Source organism: Anolis carolinensis, chromosome 5 (genome assembly GCF_035594765.1).
Source record: "Anolis carolinensis isolate JA03-04 chromosome 5, rAnoCar3.1.pri, whole genome shotgun sequence".
Lineage (NCBI taxonomy): Eukaryota > Metazoa > Chordata > Lepidosauria > Squamata > Dactyloidae > Anolis > Anolis carolinensis.
Window position 1 is genome coordinate 140,184,066 of NC_085845.1, and position 18,538 is coordinate 140,202,603.

Genomic DNA, 18,538 nt, shown 5'->3' on the forward strand with positions numbered 1-18,538 from the left:
GGTCTTGCCCTGCCTTCTTGCAGTGAGTGATGTGGTAAATGATGAGGCAGTACTATGAAGCTGGGCATGTTATAACTAGCAGTTTTTCTGGACATTATGCTGCTAACAAACCTAATTACTGTAGGAAACATAGCAGATTTGTACACATTTTGGCTTCTGACCAATGACATAAATAAATTATCATCCATTAAATTTGTTCCAGGTTGCCACAAATGACTCTCTCAAAGGTTCACAATGCATCTATTCATTGAAAATCCGTATTAATGGATTAACAACTTTAAAAGTTACATTCAATTAATCCAAAGAATGCTAACAACCATGTACCATTTATCAATGCTATGCAAAAGGAACAAAGAGGGAGTTTTCTCTCCTCCCTACCCCCTACATGCGTATTTTGAAATCTGATTATCTCTTGCTTGATGGGAAGGAGAACTCAATTTCACTTTAGACTGTTATCTAAAGTTTTCCCCATTCCCAATGCAAAGAACAGCAAATTAGAAAATTGCTAAATATGATGTTCTCCTTTTTCAGTTTCTGAAAATTAAAAATGCATGATGCCATTTTTTAAAGAGCACATGCCTTGAAAGGACAAGCTATAAACTGCAAATAGGGAAATGCAGGATGTGGCAAAATCATGTTTTGTAAATTGAAAAAATTCATAAAATGACTGAAAACTTGTTTGAGACATTGTGCAATGAAAAAGGCCCATCCTAACCCGAGGACATCTCTGGAGTTAATGCTGTAAGACTAAGTGGTTTTCGCTTTCTGTCAGAAACAGATACACGAGCAATGGCAAAGGAGAGACAAAAAAAGGATAACCACAATCTCAGTGAGTATGCTTCATACTTTCCTGACATGAATTATTATTTTATGAGCAGTGCGTGAAATTTTGTGTTTATAGAGGCAAAAAAAGAGTAGTTAAAAGAATTTCTGGTGATAAAGCACAGTATAAGAATCCACACAGTTCTTGCCTTGACACCAGCAGTTATACATTGGATTGGATATGTATTTTATAAGATTTGGTATAGGCCCACTGAAATAAATAAAATATATTCTATTTGTGATTCTATGCTGCATCAATAGGGAGTAGAGCGTTTTGAACGAGGGAAGTAATGGTGCCTCTTTGTTCTGCTTCGGTCAGATCTCACCTGGAATACTGTGTCCGGTTCTGGGCACCACAGTTTAAGAAGGATATTGACAAGCTGGAACATGCCCAGAGAAGGGAAACTAAAATGATCGAAGATTAGTAGGCCAAGCCCTATGAGGAATGGCTAAAGGACCTGGGTATGTTTAGCTTGGGGAAAAGAAGGCTGACAGGTGACATGGTCTGAGTATTTAAAAGGTTGCCATATTGAATATAGAGGAAATTTGTTTTCTGCTGCTCCAAAATCTAATATCCAGAGCCATGGATTCAAGCTATAGATGTGGTTTAGCTTGATTTTATTGCCAATTACTGGCTCTCCAACCTGTCACAATAATTTTGAATCCTGATTTTTGCCTCTAAGGTATGAGTTCTCCCAATAAATTGGTAAAATGTGAGCTAAACAGGCTTACTGAATTTGCAGATACAGTAGAGCCTCACTTATCCAAGCCTCACTTATCCAAGCCTCTGGATAATCCAAGCCATTTTTGTAGTCAATGACTTCAATATATCGTGATATTTTGGTGCTAAATTCGTAAATACAGTAATTACAACATAACATTACTGTGTATTAAACTACCTTTTCTGTCAAATTTGTTGTATGACATGATGTTTTGATGCTTAATTTGTAAAATCATAACCTAATTTGATGTTTAATAGGCTTTTCCTTAATCCCTCCTTATTATCCAAGATATTCGCTTATCCAAGCTTCTGCCAGCCCGTTTAGCTTGGATAAGTGAGACTCTACTGTAACACCAACTAGGGGCCAGGGACCACATACCTTTGAGGATAGAATCAGGATTCAAAATAGAGACAGATTGGAGAGCTAGTACAAAATGAATACAATGATTTTTAACATTCATTATTTAGGCAGGAAAAATGAAATGTTCGGTAACACATAGCTTAACAATAGTGCACGTGAAAAATATCCAAGGGTCGAACTCAATCTGGCTTATGGTGCATTTCACCTGCCAAATTCTATACTTCTAAATGCTTCCTGCTTTATTTGAGGCCAGTGTACTGAGATGAAGCGTGGATTGATCTTATGATATTAATTTAATTGGGTTGTGCATTACTCCCACTGGTTTTAATGGGATTAAGTCTTAGTTTATACATATATTCATGCTGCATGAGTTTCTTAAAACAAAACTGAGCACAGCTATAAATTCCAAGCATTTTTTTCACAGTGTCCCAAACACTGCAATTTTAGTTTATGTCTGAGCTGTGCCTTTGCTAAGATTTATTTATGGGAGGGTATTTTTAATTCATAGAAAAGAACACAGGAATATATTCTGCCTAAAAAAAGTTCTGAAAACTTCTTGGTTGGGTCCATCTTTTCCAGTACTACCCTGTTTCACTGAAAATAAGACATACCCATAAAATAAGCTGTAGCAGGATTTGAAAGCATTTGTGTAATAAAAACCATACCCTGAAAATAAGACATAGTGATAGGTGTGGCTATGCAGCGTATAAGGTCGGCTCCCCCGTCTGTGTGAGTTGCTAGCTGAGGCATAGAGAGAGACATAGAAAGTGAAAGTAAAAGTCTTCTCAGTGAAGTGAGGAGCAAGATGCTCTGCTTTTGGTATTGTGTGTCCTCAGAGGGAAGAACTAAAGCTGTGGCTGCCATTTTACTCAGCACTGTGAGTCTCTCTCCCCCAGCACCAACCAGCAACAGTTTGTGGCTCTCTCACCCCCCACCCCCACAAGCACCAGTAAAGCTGCTGCTCCCCAGGACTGACCAGCAACAGTCTATGGGTCTCTCATGCCACACAAACACCAGAGGATAGGGGAAAAGTTTCAGAAAGATGCAGATTTTTGTACCATCTATATCCATAATAAAAGTGAAAACCCGTATGTGTGTATGTGGCACGGCTGTCTGCTCACACAGACAGCCTCTGGCCTCCACAAACAGGCTATAGTTTCCAATGCTGTGGAGCCACCAAGTCACTCCCGTCCACTGACATTGCGGTTACAGCGAGCACCATGAACATGTATCCCAACCCCTGCCAATGTCCTCCCGAAACACTATGGCCCACCACCCAAGGAATGCTTATATTTGGGGATCATTTCATCCTAGATCGTGTATTTTCCTCCACCACAGGCAGGCATCCCAGGGTTCTCCATTGGTGTGGAATTTGCATGACCCCGCCCACTGCCCTTCCCTTTCAAATCTGTCTGCATAACAAACAGAGCAGAACTGAGCAGCAACTAAATTTACTGGAGGAGTTTGTGGGATTGACTCCACATGGTGGAAGTTGTTGTTCACCCTGCATCAAGTCAGAGCACTGTGATTCCTACTGGGGAATTTAGAGGAGTTATCGTTCACCTACACCCAGAATGCTATGAACCCAAACAATGATGAGTTTGGGCCAAACTTGCCATGCATACCTGATATGCTCAGATTTGAATACTGGTCGGTTTGGAGGGGAATTGGCCTGGACATATGGGAGTAGTAGGTACTGGGATTTATAGTTCACCTGCAATTGAACCCCACCAATGATGGACCAGGAGCACACTTGGCACACAGAGCCCCCATAACTAATAGAACATATTGGACAAGTTTGGGGAAGAGGGACTTATAGTTCACCTGCATCCAGAGAAACAGTGACCCCCACTGACAATGGACTAGGACCACACTTTGCACATAGAAGCCTTATGACCAACTGAACATACTGCAGGGGTTTGTGGGAATGGGACTTGATTTTGGGAGTTGTAGTTCACCTATATCCAAAGACTACAGAACCCAGCCAATGATGGATCTTGACCACACTTGGCACACAGACTCAACATAGCCTGCTGTGGATACTGACAGATGTTTCGAGACAATTGCCCCGGAAATCTGGGAGTTGTAGTACTTCATCCCCATCCACAGAGCACTGCATCCAGGAGATGACCAGTCAACGACTGATCTAGACCACACTTGGTACACAGACCCAAAACTTTGAATACTGGCAGGGTTTGGGGAGGATTGACCAACGATTCTGGGAATTGTAGTTCACCCACTCCAAATTGAAAATACATAACATCCAAAGACAAATGATGCCCTTTTCAAATAACCCAGGCACTGCTGGGTCCCCAAGCTAGTACTTGATAAAAATAAGATATCCCCTGAAAATAAGCCATAGTGTGTCTTCTTGAGGAAAAATAGTGTAAGACTGTCTTATTTTCAGGGGAAAAGGTAGACATTTTGTCATTACCATGGTTTCAGAATTTCTCAGTGTTAGAAATTATTCATTTTTATAAGTCTTAAGTGTGTATTTTTCTCACTGTATAACCTTATCCATTTTAATCATTTATTTCCTTTAAGTAAATTCTGTTATTTGATTTTATCTTGCTATGATCCAAGACCTAATGCAAGAAATTTTTTCTTAATGTTACATTACATCTCTCTGTGGAAAATAATTCTGAAGAACTTCTTGGTTGGGCCTGTCCATTGCATTATAGTCATTTTGTTGTAAGCATGGAGTCAAGTATTTTCAGAGAGTGGAAGAGGTTGTGGGTGTATTTGTTGTGACTGTGATGTTTTGAAACATAAAGCATTGGATACGAACATAACTGTTTCACAGTCTACTAATACATTATATCAATTTTGTTACATTCTGCTATCATTACATCTCTTGTTTTCCTAGTTGAAAGAAGAAGAAGGTACAACATTAATTACCGGATCAAGGAGCTTGGCACACTTATCCCAAAGTCTAATGATCCGTGAGTTCAGCTGTCACTTCTGTCATTGTTTCTACATCTTAAATGCAAAGAATGGAGCAAAGAGTAAAATAGAGTTGTTAAATGTCAAAGTTAACCTGGATAGTTAGGTTTCATACCATTTTTCTCCTGCCAGGCATTGGGAAATTATTGTCTGTGGGTTTGTGTCTTTTGAAAACTCTATTGGTAATCTATCCCCAATCTACTGGATAAAACAGTCTAAACATTGTAGCTGAAAGGTGGAGAATTTACTACATTGCTAATGCCATTTAGAGCTGTATCCACTTTACCTAATTCCAGCATTGCTCAGTACTGCCTGACCAGTAAACGTATCATGGAACAAGGACCTTTGGCAAACATCAGAACAACTAGGCGACTTTATAGGTCTACTTTTGTATAAGGCAGTAGTTCTCAACCTGGGGTTGCCAGATGTTTTTGGCCTACAACTCTCAGAAATCCCAGCCAGTTAACCAGCTGTTAGGATTTATGGGAGTTGAAGGCCAAAAACATCTAGGGACTCCAGGTTGAGAACCACTGTTATAAGGTAACTAGCACTTATTGGTTATAAGCTAAGAATAATGCTGGGTCGTGATTACAGAAGACTGAAGGCCACATTTTAGATTATTTTATCTTCTACTCAGAAAATGCTGCTGCCTGTGCAGAAAATTCTGTTTTCTGTACAAAAAGTCCATGTGCAACTTTTTTACAGGGTAAACCCCAAACTCAAAGTTCCTCATCAGTCCGTAACACTTATCATCACTTGAGAAATACATTTTTGACCTTTTCCAAATATTTATGACTATTTTTCTATACGTAAGCACTTATAAAAACATCATATATAATCATGCAACTTTGTATTGAATTTTATTAGTTTACTTATGAATATGAAGCAACCTCTTCCTCAGTTAATACAAAAACAAGAATTAACTTTTGATTTTACATTTCTCCAAATTGTTTGATGCGACATTAAAAGAAATACTGATAGCAAATTATGGAAATTATGAAAAATTACATTAAAAAAGGCATATATTAACGGAAACTGCCTACAAGTAATGTGTATATTGGGGAAATGCACAAAAAGGTCTATGTGTTTGTATGTAGAAATAAGTAGATGTAATTGCAAATAGATTTACAGGCAGGCTTTTAAAAAAATTACAAACAAATGTGGAAACAAGATGGAAGAAACATAATCTAGATAAAGGGGTTGGGGTGAAAACAGTCAGAAAGTGAAATGGGCACTTTTATCCACTTCTACCAGGCAAATCTTCTGAGGTACCAATACAATTAAACCTGAGTGAATGATACGTTTGTATCTCTTGCAATAGGACTGGGAAATAGGGTTGTAAATAGTGTGGCTTAAATGCCTAAAGTAGCTTTCACATCAACTACTTAGTTTATTATTTACTGCCTCTGCTTTCATCTGCAGATTTCTAAAGCTGCTTAACTGAGCCTAAATGATTGTGATGCCCATGTGGTTACACACACAAACATTATGCCTTTCATTTCCTCCTCTGTACAATCCTGCATGATATGTTGAATGTAATGTCTGTTGACACTTAAGCCTTTTCTCCCCTCCAAGCTGAGAAACATTTGATTAAATTATGGATTTTGATAACAATATAAAGCTGTGTGAGGCTAACATAAGTACAAGCTTGGTTTGACAAGCTATTTTGAACGAACTCACCAGTGACAAACTTAATACAATTATAGGCCTTACTAAGGATCCCTCCCCCAAACCTTGCCTTTCTATCAGCCTAAGATGAGCAAAATGGCAGAGTTTTAGTGATGTTGTTTTGTGCCTTCAAGTCATTTTAGACTTATGCAGACCTTAAGTAACCCTATCACAATGGTGTCTTGACAACATTTATTCAGAGGGCCTTTGCCTTCCTCTGAACCGTTAGTGGTACAGTGATATATTAATGCATAGTGTGGTGCAATGATTTGAGTGTTGTACTGCAACTCTAGAGTCCAGAGTTTGGCCATGGAAACTCACTGTATGACTGTATTTACTCGAATCTAGCATGCCATTGAATGTAATGCACACCTCTATTTTCAAAACCCTGAAACCAAAAAGGTATCTGCTGGCAAATGTAATGTGCAGCTACAAAAAATGCAGTCTGAAATTTAGCCAAAAACACACAACAGTAACAGCTGCGTTGGCCATTCAGCAGAACAAAAGAAAACCACAATTCACCAAAGATAGTAAAAATAAGAGAAGTGATATTGTTGTAGTCACAGGTTTACATTTTGTTTTACATTTTATTTCTGTTCTGTTGTTCAGCTGATTAATTTTATATAAGCAGAGCCATCTCCCACCTTTTGGGTCATGTTGGGCCTTTTTGTGTGTGTGTCAGGAGCAACCTGAGTTGCTTCTGGTGTGAGAGAATTGGCTGTCTGCAAGGACGTTGCCCAGGGGATGCCCAGATGTTTTGATGTTTTTACCATCCTTGTGGGAGGCTTTTCTCATGTCCCCGCATAGAGCTGGAGCTGATAGAGGGAGCTCATCCGTGCTCTCCCCGGGTGGGATTCGAACCTGGCAGCCTTCAGGTCAGCAACCCAACCTTCAAGTCACAAGGCTTTAATCTCTCCGCCACCGGGGGCTCCTGAGACCAAGGGAAGAAAAAATTAACCCCTTTAGCAGCAATAAACCAATTCATTTTTGTATCCAGAATGCCCCTGTGCTTTTAAAAAGCCACAGGCTCCTTTCTTAGGGCTCATCTACATGGATACAGAAATTCAGATTGGCCCCAGATTCTGTGAAGCTATTCAGATGCTCTGGCCATGAGCCATGGGAGTGGAGCCCAGACCAATCAGTTGGACAGAACACAGTTCAACCTCTTAGGGATGTCACCTTACCTGCACGATCATGCCTGTCAGAGATCTCCAGAGAATCCCTGGCCATTGATGGCACCTTTGACATCAGTGAAAGCACCTATGTGACCAAGAAGAAGGGACTGCCCCCAACTTTTTCCCCAGTCACACACAATGGCTGGGAGCACTCCAGAGATATGTGGCCAGTTTCTGCAGCATGAGAAATGATATGGCCCCAAACTAGCAGCTGCAATGAATCACTGCAATGAATCACTCTGACCAGGAGGTCATGAGTTCGAGGCCCGCTCGGAGCCTATGTTTGTCTTGTCTTTGTTCTATGTTAAAAGGCATTGAATGTTTGCCTATATGTGTAATGTGATCCGCCCTGAGTCCCCTTCGGGGTGAGAAGGGCGGAATATAAATACTGAAAATAAATAATAAATAAATTTTGCCTGCATTACATAATGTCAGGCTGTGTGGAGAGCTGGCCAGTTTAAATTAGAAATGGTCCATTAGTCCACTCTAAACCCAGCTTGCAAGACTGGTCTGAACTTTCACCAAAACTCCCAGAGCATTCAACAGCTTTTTGCAATGAAGGGTAAAACTGGATTAACTGGTTTCATCCTCAGTTACAAATGGGAGGTCCCTGGATGTCGTCTGGACATCCATGAGCAACCTCTGGATATAAATAATAATAATAATAATAATAATAATAATAATAATAATAATAATAATAATAATAAAATACTTTATTTTTATACCCTGTCTTCATCTCCCCGAAGGGACTCAGGGTGGCTTACATGGGGCCAAGCATGGATAAGACAGCAAACTAAAATAAAATAACATTAGAACATACAGACACAAAAATTAAAATTAACATTCGAAACATAATAAAAATATAAAATGATAGTCATAATAAAAACATGGATTTGGTTGCATTATAAATGCATACTGTATATACTCGAGTATTAATTTAGTTTTTCAGCCCCTTTTTAGGGCTGAAAAAGCTCCCCTCGGCTTATACTCGAGTGAGGATTCTGGCTGGCTTATGTTCGGGTCGGCTTATACTCAAGTATATCAGACTTAGACAGTCTTATCTTATTAAAGTCTTATTATTATTATTATTATTATTATTATTATTCATAAATTACAATTTTATGTGAACATTCAAAAACATTTAACCTATTGATGTCTCAAATAATGTAATTTTATTAGTATCTATATTTATTTTTATTTTTGAAATTTGCCAGTAGCTGCTGCATTTCCCACCCTCGTCTTATACTTGAGTCAATAGGTTTTCCCAATTTTGTGATAAAATTAGGTGCCTCGGCTTATATTCAGGTTGGCTTATACTCGAGTATATACGGTATTTTATAGTATGATATGGAAGGCTTGTACACTATGTATTGAATGACTGACTGACTGAATGAATGAATGAATGATACTTTATTTCTATTCTGCCCTATCTCCCCAGTGGGGACTCAGGGCTGCTTACAACATATAGAGAGGAAAACATTCAATGTCGTATAAAAATACAAAATAACATAAACCAAAAGACAATCAAACAATTAAACACAGACCAACAAATTCACATTGTCAGTGGTGAGAACCAAAATTAGGTGAGAGGTTTTAGTTAAGTATGCATAAAAGCAATATCATTAGAAAATGAAGCAACAAGAATAGTATATTTGAAAGGATCTTCCAAAAATTTGGCTTAAATTCTCAGTAATGTATGTTTCCCACCTCATGAATACGGAAATATTTCACATAGATTTTCATCTTAGAGTTAATAATAAAAGCAATTTTCACTAAAAATATAAAAACTGTAATGGTAGAATCATGATATTGCATTTAGCTCTCCCACAAAAAAGTCACTTTATTACTTCCTTTTGACACTTATTTTCATTCTGGGATTAATTTTACTATATAAGGGCTTCTTAACTATTCTATTAAAATTTCCATTCAGAAGCAATAATATCTAAGAGTGAATAATGGTCATGTAAATCATTATTTCATATTAATGTAAAAGATTTTGTACGTTCTTATGAATTTTGCTGACATGCACAATTGTGAAAAGGTTATCTCTACTTTCTACAGTGATATGCGCTGGAACAAAGGAACTATTTTAAAAGCATCAGTGGAGTATATCAAGTGGTTACAAAAAGAACAACAAAGAGCCAGAGAATTAGAACATAGACAGAAGAAATTAGAACAGGCTAACAGGCGACTCTTGCTTCGAATTCAGGTTTGTATAATAATGCATCTATTCAAGGCAAGAATTTTTTATCCTCTCATGTACCTCTCCAGCTTCAAATTTCGTCTAGCATCATCTTTCCTCTTAGTCTAAATACTTCATCCCGAATAGTGTTACACAGCCACAAGCATTTCAGACTAAGATCCCTACTTTTAGAAGACTAGTTTTGCCAGCAATACTTTCTGTAACAAGAAAATAAGAATAACAGCATGATAACATATTGTCATTGTGTACATTTTCTACTTATATTAGTGAGAGAGGGGGAAAAGAACATAATTTGTTTGTTTAAAATATTTTTTAAGCACTCAAGACTCCAATATACTGCTTTATAATTTGAAAAATGTCCATGACATTGTGTTACCTTGGGGTATGGTGAGCCATATTAAATTAAGTCTCACATCATCTTCCTGTGGCTTTCTATTGCTGAGCACATGATTTACAACATATTTAATTGGCGAAGGTATCTGGCCGGCTTCTAGATAGCATTCTTGAATTTGGGTAGATAATTAGCAAGTAGAAATGCCAGCAGGATTTTCTCATCACTTCTAAGGACTTAATGCAAAGCACAATCCATCTAAATTTAAGAATTTTGGAGTGTTGCTTATTACAATGGAAGATATTAAGCATGTGCTTAACTCTCTCATTAAAATCAATGTGACTCCAAATGGCATAATTTTGGCTGACTCGTGTGCATAACCTATTTAAATGGGGAACCAAGCCCACAATGTTATACTTATTTACTTGGAATTAGCTTATTTTATGTAATCTAGCATAGGAGTGTGCTATAATTAGGTGCTTAGAAGTGGAAATCTATAAATGTCTACGCAGCCCATTGAATTCAATGAAATTTATTCTCTTGTAAATATGTATAGCATGATACTATATGCATGAAATATGATTGAGAGTGTTCAGTTTTGGGTTGATCACATACTAATGTATACACATGCCTATTATAAATAGCTTCAGTAGTTGCATGTCTACATCCTGCTTGTGATTAGTCTAACTAAAGTTTATGGAAACAAGTCGAGTTCATATACAAACGTTTGAAATTCATAAGCCATTGTTCGAACTAACATTTTGTTCAAGTTTTAACTGCAAGTCACTTCTGGTGTGAGAGAATTAGCTGTCTGCAAGGACGTTGCCCAGGGGATGCCTGGATGTCCCTACATGGGAAGCTGGAGCTGACAGATGGGAGCTCACCCAGCTCCCAGGATTCAAACTGCCAAGCTTTCAGGCAGCAGTCTGGCAGCACAAGTGTTTAACCCATTGCGCCACTGGGGGCTCCACTGAGTTTGATTTCCACAGAACTCAACATTATAGAGTAGTCAATTAAAATAGAATTGTATAATTTTCTTTTTGCACCTCAACTAGATGACCTAGAAACATTAAAAACAATAAAGCGTATTTTATCAATTATGTCTGAGGGCAATTAGTGTATTTTCTCTTTTTAAAAAAGTTACAAAACTCAGCCTCTAATATATATGTATACAGTAGAGTCTCACTTATCCAACATAAATGGGTTGGCAAAACGTTGGATAAGCAAATACGTTGGATAATAAGATTAAGGAGAAGCCTATTAAACATCAAATTAGGTTATGATTTTACAAATTAAGCACCAAAACATCATGTTATACAACAAATTTGACAGAAAAAGTAGTTCAATGTGCAGTAACGCTACGTAGTAATTGCTCTATTTACGAATTTAGCACCAAAATATCACGATGTATTGAAAACATTGACTACAAAAATGCGTTGGATAATCCAGAATGTTGGATAAGCGAATGTTGGATAAGTGAGACTCTACTGTATGTGTGTGTGTGTGTATATATAATAAAGTAGACTGCCAAAATAGATCTCAAAACTGTATCAGATGTAGAACTTTAAAGTAACTTTAATAAGTAATCGTTACAGATAAAATTCCAAAGCCTCCAAGTAGTTAAGGTATCGTGATTTTTAAACAAAAATGACTATGTGATACTAATTAATAATAATAAACTTTATTTATAGACTGCCCTATCTCCCCACAGGGACTCAGGACAGTTTCCAACATGTACGGCAAACATTCAATGCCAAAAATGGAAAACAATTCAGAACACATTACACCAGGACAAATCATATTGAAACAATATAGCAGCAACATAACTCAAAACTTAATAACAGACAAAATAACCGACAATAAGAACTTAAATGGGCAATGCCCATTTGCAAAAGCAACTGAAATAGTTACTTAAAAGAAAAAAAAAACCCAGAGCAATATACAGCAATAAATAGGGCTTGAACTATAGGCTATGTCATACCTATCACTCGAAGAAACCACATCTTTATAGCAACTTCAAAAGTTTAAATGTTACTCCTTATTGCACCTTGTTAAATTACAATTGTATTTGAAATTGTCACAAGTGATGCATTGTTTGTAACCCATTACTTCCACAGTCTTGGTTTTACTTCTGTCCTAGTCTTGTATGCTGTAGGACTAATCTTTGAGGGTGGTTTTTGAAATATTTTTCTCTCATACCACAGGAGCTAGAAATACAAGCCCGAGCCCATGGCCTGCCCATCATGACTTCTATCAGCACTGTAGACTTGACATCTCATGTCATGAAACAGCCAGCATTTCCAGAGGAGAATTCAGTTGACTACTCTCAACATCTTCCCGTGGCTCACGAGCTGCACTCTGACCTCGGTGACACTGTTGCAGCCTTTTCTGACCCACTCTCACACTTCACAGACTTGTCTTTTAGTGCAGCTTTGAAAGAACAAAGATTGGACAAAATATTGCTAGATGACACCATATCGCCTTTTGGGACAGATCCACTTCTATCTTCTGTATCTCCTGCTGTGTCGAAGGGGAGCAGCCGAAGGAGCAGCTTTAGTTCAGATGACGGTGATGATGTATAACACAGGAAAGACTCCATACTTACATTGTTGTTGTTGCCAATGTTGATTGTTGTTTGCTTTTACTTCCTTGGTGCTGGAATGGTGTTGCTGCTCAGTTCAAGTAAAGAAACAGTAAGCGATTGTCAATGGAACCAGTTCTGTAATGTGCACTTTAAAGTGGTGCGTACATCATAAGAAAATCAAAGCTGGAATGAAAAACTGAGCTTGGAGAAATTCCCTGCTTAGCAGGCTGAAATGGGATTTTTCATATAGGCTGTGAAATTGTGACTTAAAAGGTGGAGGGAATTTTTCAATTTATTACTTCATATTACCCCCGAAACAACGCCTTTTTAGTGTGCGGTGTTCTTCCGAAGTAGTGTTTTTTAAAATAACATTTTATAATTACCATTCCTGATGAGTTAGTTATATATGCATATAAAGCATTATTCCAGTGATACCAAGGGAATAAACCAGTCATCACCATCTTGGAAGAAGCACTGCTGTCCTGTTGCCATCTCCGAAAAAGGAAAGGCTCTTATTCATCTTACGCCTCTGCAAATAGCTTTCCTATTTTTACAGAAGTTCACTATTGGCTTACTTCAGTGTTGAAGGATGTATAAGTATATGTAGCTTCTTCAGTGTTGGGACATAGACAAATTATCCTCCTACCAAGTGTGGTGTTTGCCAGCAGGAATTTTGTGGAATTTCTGATCAAATTGCAGTGCCAAAAATCCTGTTTTTCAGTATAGGATTTTTTCCCCCTTTCATTGTGTTGTCGAAGGCTTTTATAGCTGGAATCACTGGGTTGCTGTGAGTTTTCAAACTATATGGCGATGTTCCAGAAGCATTCTCTCCTGACGTTCCACCCACATCTATAGCAGGCATCCTCAGAGGTTGTGAAGTCTGTTAGAAACTAGGCAATTGAGGTTTATGTATCTGTGGGATGTCCAAGGTGGGAGAAAGAACTCTTGTCTATTGGAAGCAAGTGTGAATGTTGCAGTTGGCCACCTTGATTAGCATTGAATGGCCTTTCAGCTTCAAAGCCTGGCTGCTTCCTGCCTGGGGGAATTCTTTGTTGGGAGATGTCAGATAGTGTTAGATATAAGGAAAACAAAGAGAGGTAGTTATAAGGATTAAAGAGATCAGAAGAAAGTATGCAATAATGAATCCCTGCAATTTCAAGGTTATGTGTTCTACAACTTTTAAGGGTGCAAAAAGCAGCGGGTCTAATGCTGAAGCCCTTCTTCTAATCATTGATGGTAGAAAAAATGGGATTATAAAACCCTTTCCTTCCAATGATGATAATTTCAGGGAAATAATATGTTAGAAATACAGCTTGTTAACTTTGCCATCTTATAATACTTCCCGAGTATTTTGAATGGTACAATATATGTCACCCTTGCTAAAACTTTGCAGTACTGACAATATACAAGCAGCAAGGATGAGGGACAATTCCAGTGTCTAAAAGAGAATCTTCCTTTTGATATTTTATTAATCTAGATTTACTATCTGAAAGGTGAAGCCAGTTGACCTTGGAATTGCAGCGGATTATTAGGGTAACTATATGCTTTATGGTGGTAATACACTTGTAATGGAGTTTCACAAAACATATAGATTGATGAAGTAATTGAGATTTAGCAGTAAGAGGGCATGGGTTACTCACATCATTTTTGTATCTAGTAAGGTTCTGGAGAGTATTGTGGGTTCCTGGAGTGAACAAATAGAATAATTGTACATCAAATACTATCATATGTCAGGGAAGGTGCTGGCACAAATTTTTTCCAACTTTGCTCAAAGAAAAGTTAAGTGAAAAGAACAGAGGAAAGAGTGTGTGCGACAGAGATTGAAATAGAGATATAAAGTTAGACCTAACTTTGCACGGAAATCTCTTGCACATTATTTTTAAACACCAGTGGACAAGTCCTTAATGGAGAGATAGAAATTAAATATGAACCAGCTACATGTTTTTCTCTTTCCATTTCTATGGAGGTGCTTGGTCATTACTTTGAACACTCTTGACTTTTTAAAGGAAAACTCAAATTTACTTGCTTTTCTGAAACAGACAGTACAGTGTTCATTCATCAATGTTTTGAATGCTCATTTGCATTTTTGTAAAGGACTTCCATTATGAAATGCTGGCAGGCTATTCTTCTGACTTTGGGATTATGTGGTAAGCATTTGGCAGGGCAGCTATCCAATGCAGGCGGAAAACCCTAATCATGTTTGGTCATACTCATGTTTGACACCAATCTCAAAAATAATTGCTGTGCAAATTGCGTTAAGTATCTGCATAGTGCCTTTGGCTACAGGATTTTGTTATTTCACTGACAATCAGCACCTCGCATGATCAAGCCCTGGGAGATCTCATATTGAGCTTTTTTATAGCAAGGAGATGGAGTTTTCCATCTTAGTTCATGGAACGTTTCCATGAATGGGAAAAGAAGGTAGACTGGATTAATATTTGAGTGTATGCTACAAGTGTCATTTATAGGAAATATGTCCAAAAGGCTTCCAATGCAGCTTTAATCAAGTCTTATAATAGGCATGTGCTCTTCATACGGCGAGGCCATAGGAACTTATCACTATAATATTCATTGGAGCAGGAAGGATAGATACCCTTCCCCCTTTTTCTCGAATAGTTCAGGACTCATCGTCTTTCTCCCATATACCTGAAGCAGTAAACTCATCATTATATAAAAAGAAGAGGAATTGAAATATTGCAATCTTGTTTAATTTATGAAATGAATATAGATGCTCCTTGGACACACACACAAAAAGACCCAAACCTTCAAGTATTTTATGGTCTGCAGTGTAGATATGAAATGCTTAAATAAATGAAAACACTGAAAAAGAAGAATGCTGTTGCTTTATAGCATAAAGGACTGAGACTAATTCAGTCACTTAATCTTAATAAGAACACTGTTATTATAATGCATTTGACTGTTACAGGGCTGTATATAAAACGGGGAATGTAAAATTATTGTAATTTAAAATTATGTTATGCCTTTTAGATCAGTGAAGACATTTACATTGCTGTTGTGAGGCTGTAGAGTCATTTTTATAGTAATTGCTATTTTTTCACTGTTAATACAATTGCTTGTTTTCTAAGTGACTGTATGCAACAAAGTATGCTTTATTACATATCCTTATGCGATCTTTTATTAAACCACTTTTAATATGGGCTCATATTTATGTTTATTATAACAGGAATACAATTATCCACTGTGAAGTAAAGTAAGTCTTTATATGGTTTGCATGAAGTTGTTTTATTCAAGCTGACACTGAACCGGCGAGACAATATAGTAACACCAGGTAAGCACATTTGACAGGATACACAGCAGAGACAACTCTGAACAACGGCTAGATGCTGAATCCATTATAAGGCTTCCTGATCCAGTAGTCTCCCATCATATATTTAATACCATCTCCCCCTTGCTGTTTATTTCTGCTGTAAAGGCTTTGATTTATGGCAAACGTTTTCAAAGTGTTCCAAAATTGCTAGGAGGCAGATGCTATCAGTTAATTCAAGAAGAAACTCTACAAAACTGTTTCAATGTACACGATTTTCCCCCAGACAATCTAGGATAAACAGAATATTGTACTTTAGGATGTAAAACATTTGAGAAAGTGGATAATTAGACAACACTTTGGCACTCAGAGAGATACCCATGTTTAATGAATTTAAGCAAGGATTTGCGCGTTAGTGTTTAAAGTTCCTAATCCTAAGTGATGCCTTTTTAGAGAATATGTTTACTTCCTTGTGTCTACGATGGAATGCTGAGCAGCAATTAAACAGGAATACAATTTAGCAATTTAGCTTTGTAGTCTCTCTGCATATTTTAAATGACTAAAATTTTAAGAAGACATCAGAGAGTTATACATCAGCTTTATTTGCTTTAGAATTATTTCATTATAACTCTTTTAATTATTGTGTTGCAAACAGTGGAGGTTAATTAGCACTTTTGCCGTTAATTTGGAGTCTGATGAACTAGAAAACAAAATTGGGCTCTGGCACGTGGCAACGCACTTGGGACTAGAATCTGCAAAGCGTTTTAGTGTGTTTGAAGGCAACGGATGATCATCACATAGGGGAACCGGGGCATTAAATGTTAAACAGCATGAAGCAATACAATCACAATGTACACATTAAGAAAACATTATTTGCTGCCTATCTGATTAGAAACAATGACATTAATAAAAAAAACCTGGCAGTCAGATCTGACGTCAGCAAAGTTTGTATTGACAGGCAATGCTGATTAGAGACAAACCTGGGAAGTTTAGGGGCTAATTAGTGTCATGGCTATGAATCTAATCAAGAATGCTCTAGTAGTGAAGTATGCCAACTGGTATTGGTTAACTCACTGATACCTATCAACTTAAATCTATATCAGTTTCATTAATTGGCAACTACACGACAAGTGTAGAATGCTCAGGATGGTGATGATTCTGATAAAATCCACCACATTGTGGTTAAGTATATGATTCATGTAATAAGAAAAAGGTGCCTGCAGGCTATTGTTCCCAGCATGGATTAAAATTTGCATATTGCTTCTCCTTATGTCAAAACATCTGGTGTCTGCAAATGCTAACATTTCGTTAAAAAGTTTCATGAGCTAGGAAAAGTGGACTGGAAATATTGCATGTGACTCATCCAAGCATTATAATTGAATAAGAGGCTAGGTTACAGAGAAAAAGAGTGCTGAAAAACAATTGTATAGCGAACATTAAGGATTCATGGGGAAGGCATATACAGTAGGAGATAGGGACATACTTCATATTGTACAAGAACTCGATTTTTCCTCCAGATTTCATTAAAAATGACAATTGCTCTTATTGAGGTCATATGTGACACTGGTGTGTCATTATTAAGATAATATAAAGATATTAATTTATGTCTGAAATTTAAGGAGAATTTTTTACCCAATGAGCATTATTAATTCAAGTACAGAATGTCCTGTAATGTTATTCTTAGCACCCACTGCAAATCTTCCTAAATTCACATCACACCTGTCCATATAGCTAGGGATGAATAAATTTCAGTAGCTGGAGAGGGATAATATGAATATCTCCTCTTATGTTATCAGTTACTGTGGCTCAGGGACTATACTGGATATTACAGATGGGGTAATGGTTGTGGGTCAATTTCTTCATAAGGCTCTCACTTAAAAATTGCCTTTTTTCTGAGGTTCTTAATGGTAAGAGTGGCAGAAGCTGACTCCAGGGAACTCTGTGAGTGAGCCATTGACCACTTCTTCTGTGACCACGTCCAAACTCTGTACAGATTAAGCTCATTTTCTTTAAAATATACATTTCAACAAAACTAAATATGCTATTACTGAGTGGCCGTACCTATGGCTTACTTAATATCATGCTTAGTCTAGTTCAAGATTTCCATATGTCACATGTAAGGGGAGACGACTGTACATATGTTACATTAAAATTCTCTCACGAAGCATACTCTCACTAGATGCACCTCAACTTGTGGATTATTTTTGAGTTTGTCATCAATAATTAAATGGGGATTTTGCAGTCTCCTATAGAAAATTGCAGATGACTCTGTATACTAGAAAATATAAAGAAAACTAAAAGGTTTGGGAAGCCACACATACATAATATATATGTACTGTACTTTTTTTTTGTTAAATGTGGTCAGAGCTAAGGTTTGGGGAGCTTAGAGATATTAATGTTTTTTCCACTTTCATGGGAATCCTATGCCCTAACATCCATGAATTTCGGGGGCTGACTGTACATAG

The 18,538-nt window shown here is 37.4% G+C and overlaps 1 protein-coding gene across 2 annotated transcripts in view; it reads left to right on the plus strand.

The window, feature by feature from the left end:
* tfec (transcription factor EC) overlaps positions 1-16,037 on the plus strand; it is a 34,291-nt gene extending 18,254 nt beyond the window's left edge. Inside the window, exons 5-8 of one of the 2 annotated variants that reach the window (XM_008111162.3) lie at positions 773-829; positions 4,771-4,846; positions 9,752-9,899; positions 12,429-16,037. In XM_008111162.3, the coding sequence (XP_008109369.2) occupies positions 773-829; positions 4,771-4,846; positions 9,752-9,899; positions 12,429-12,806 (659 nt within the window). In that variant the 3' untranslated portion in view covers positions 12,807-16,037. The remainder of the gene's footprint in view (positions 1-772; positions 830-4,770; positions 4,847-9,751; positions 9,900-12,428) is intronic. The other variant, XM_062982408.1, reaches the window with a different exon arrangement.
* The last annotated feature ends 2,501 nt before the right edge of the window (positions 16,038-18,538 follow it).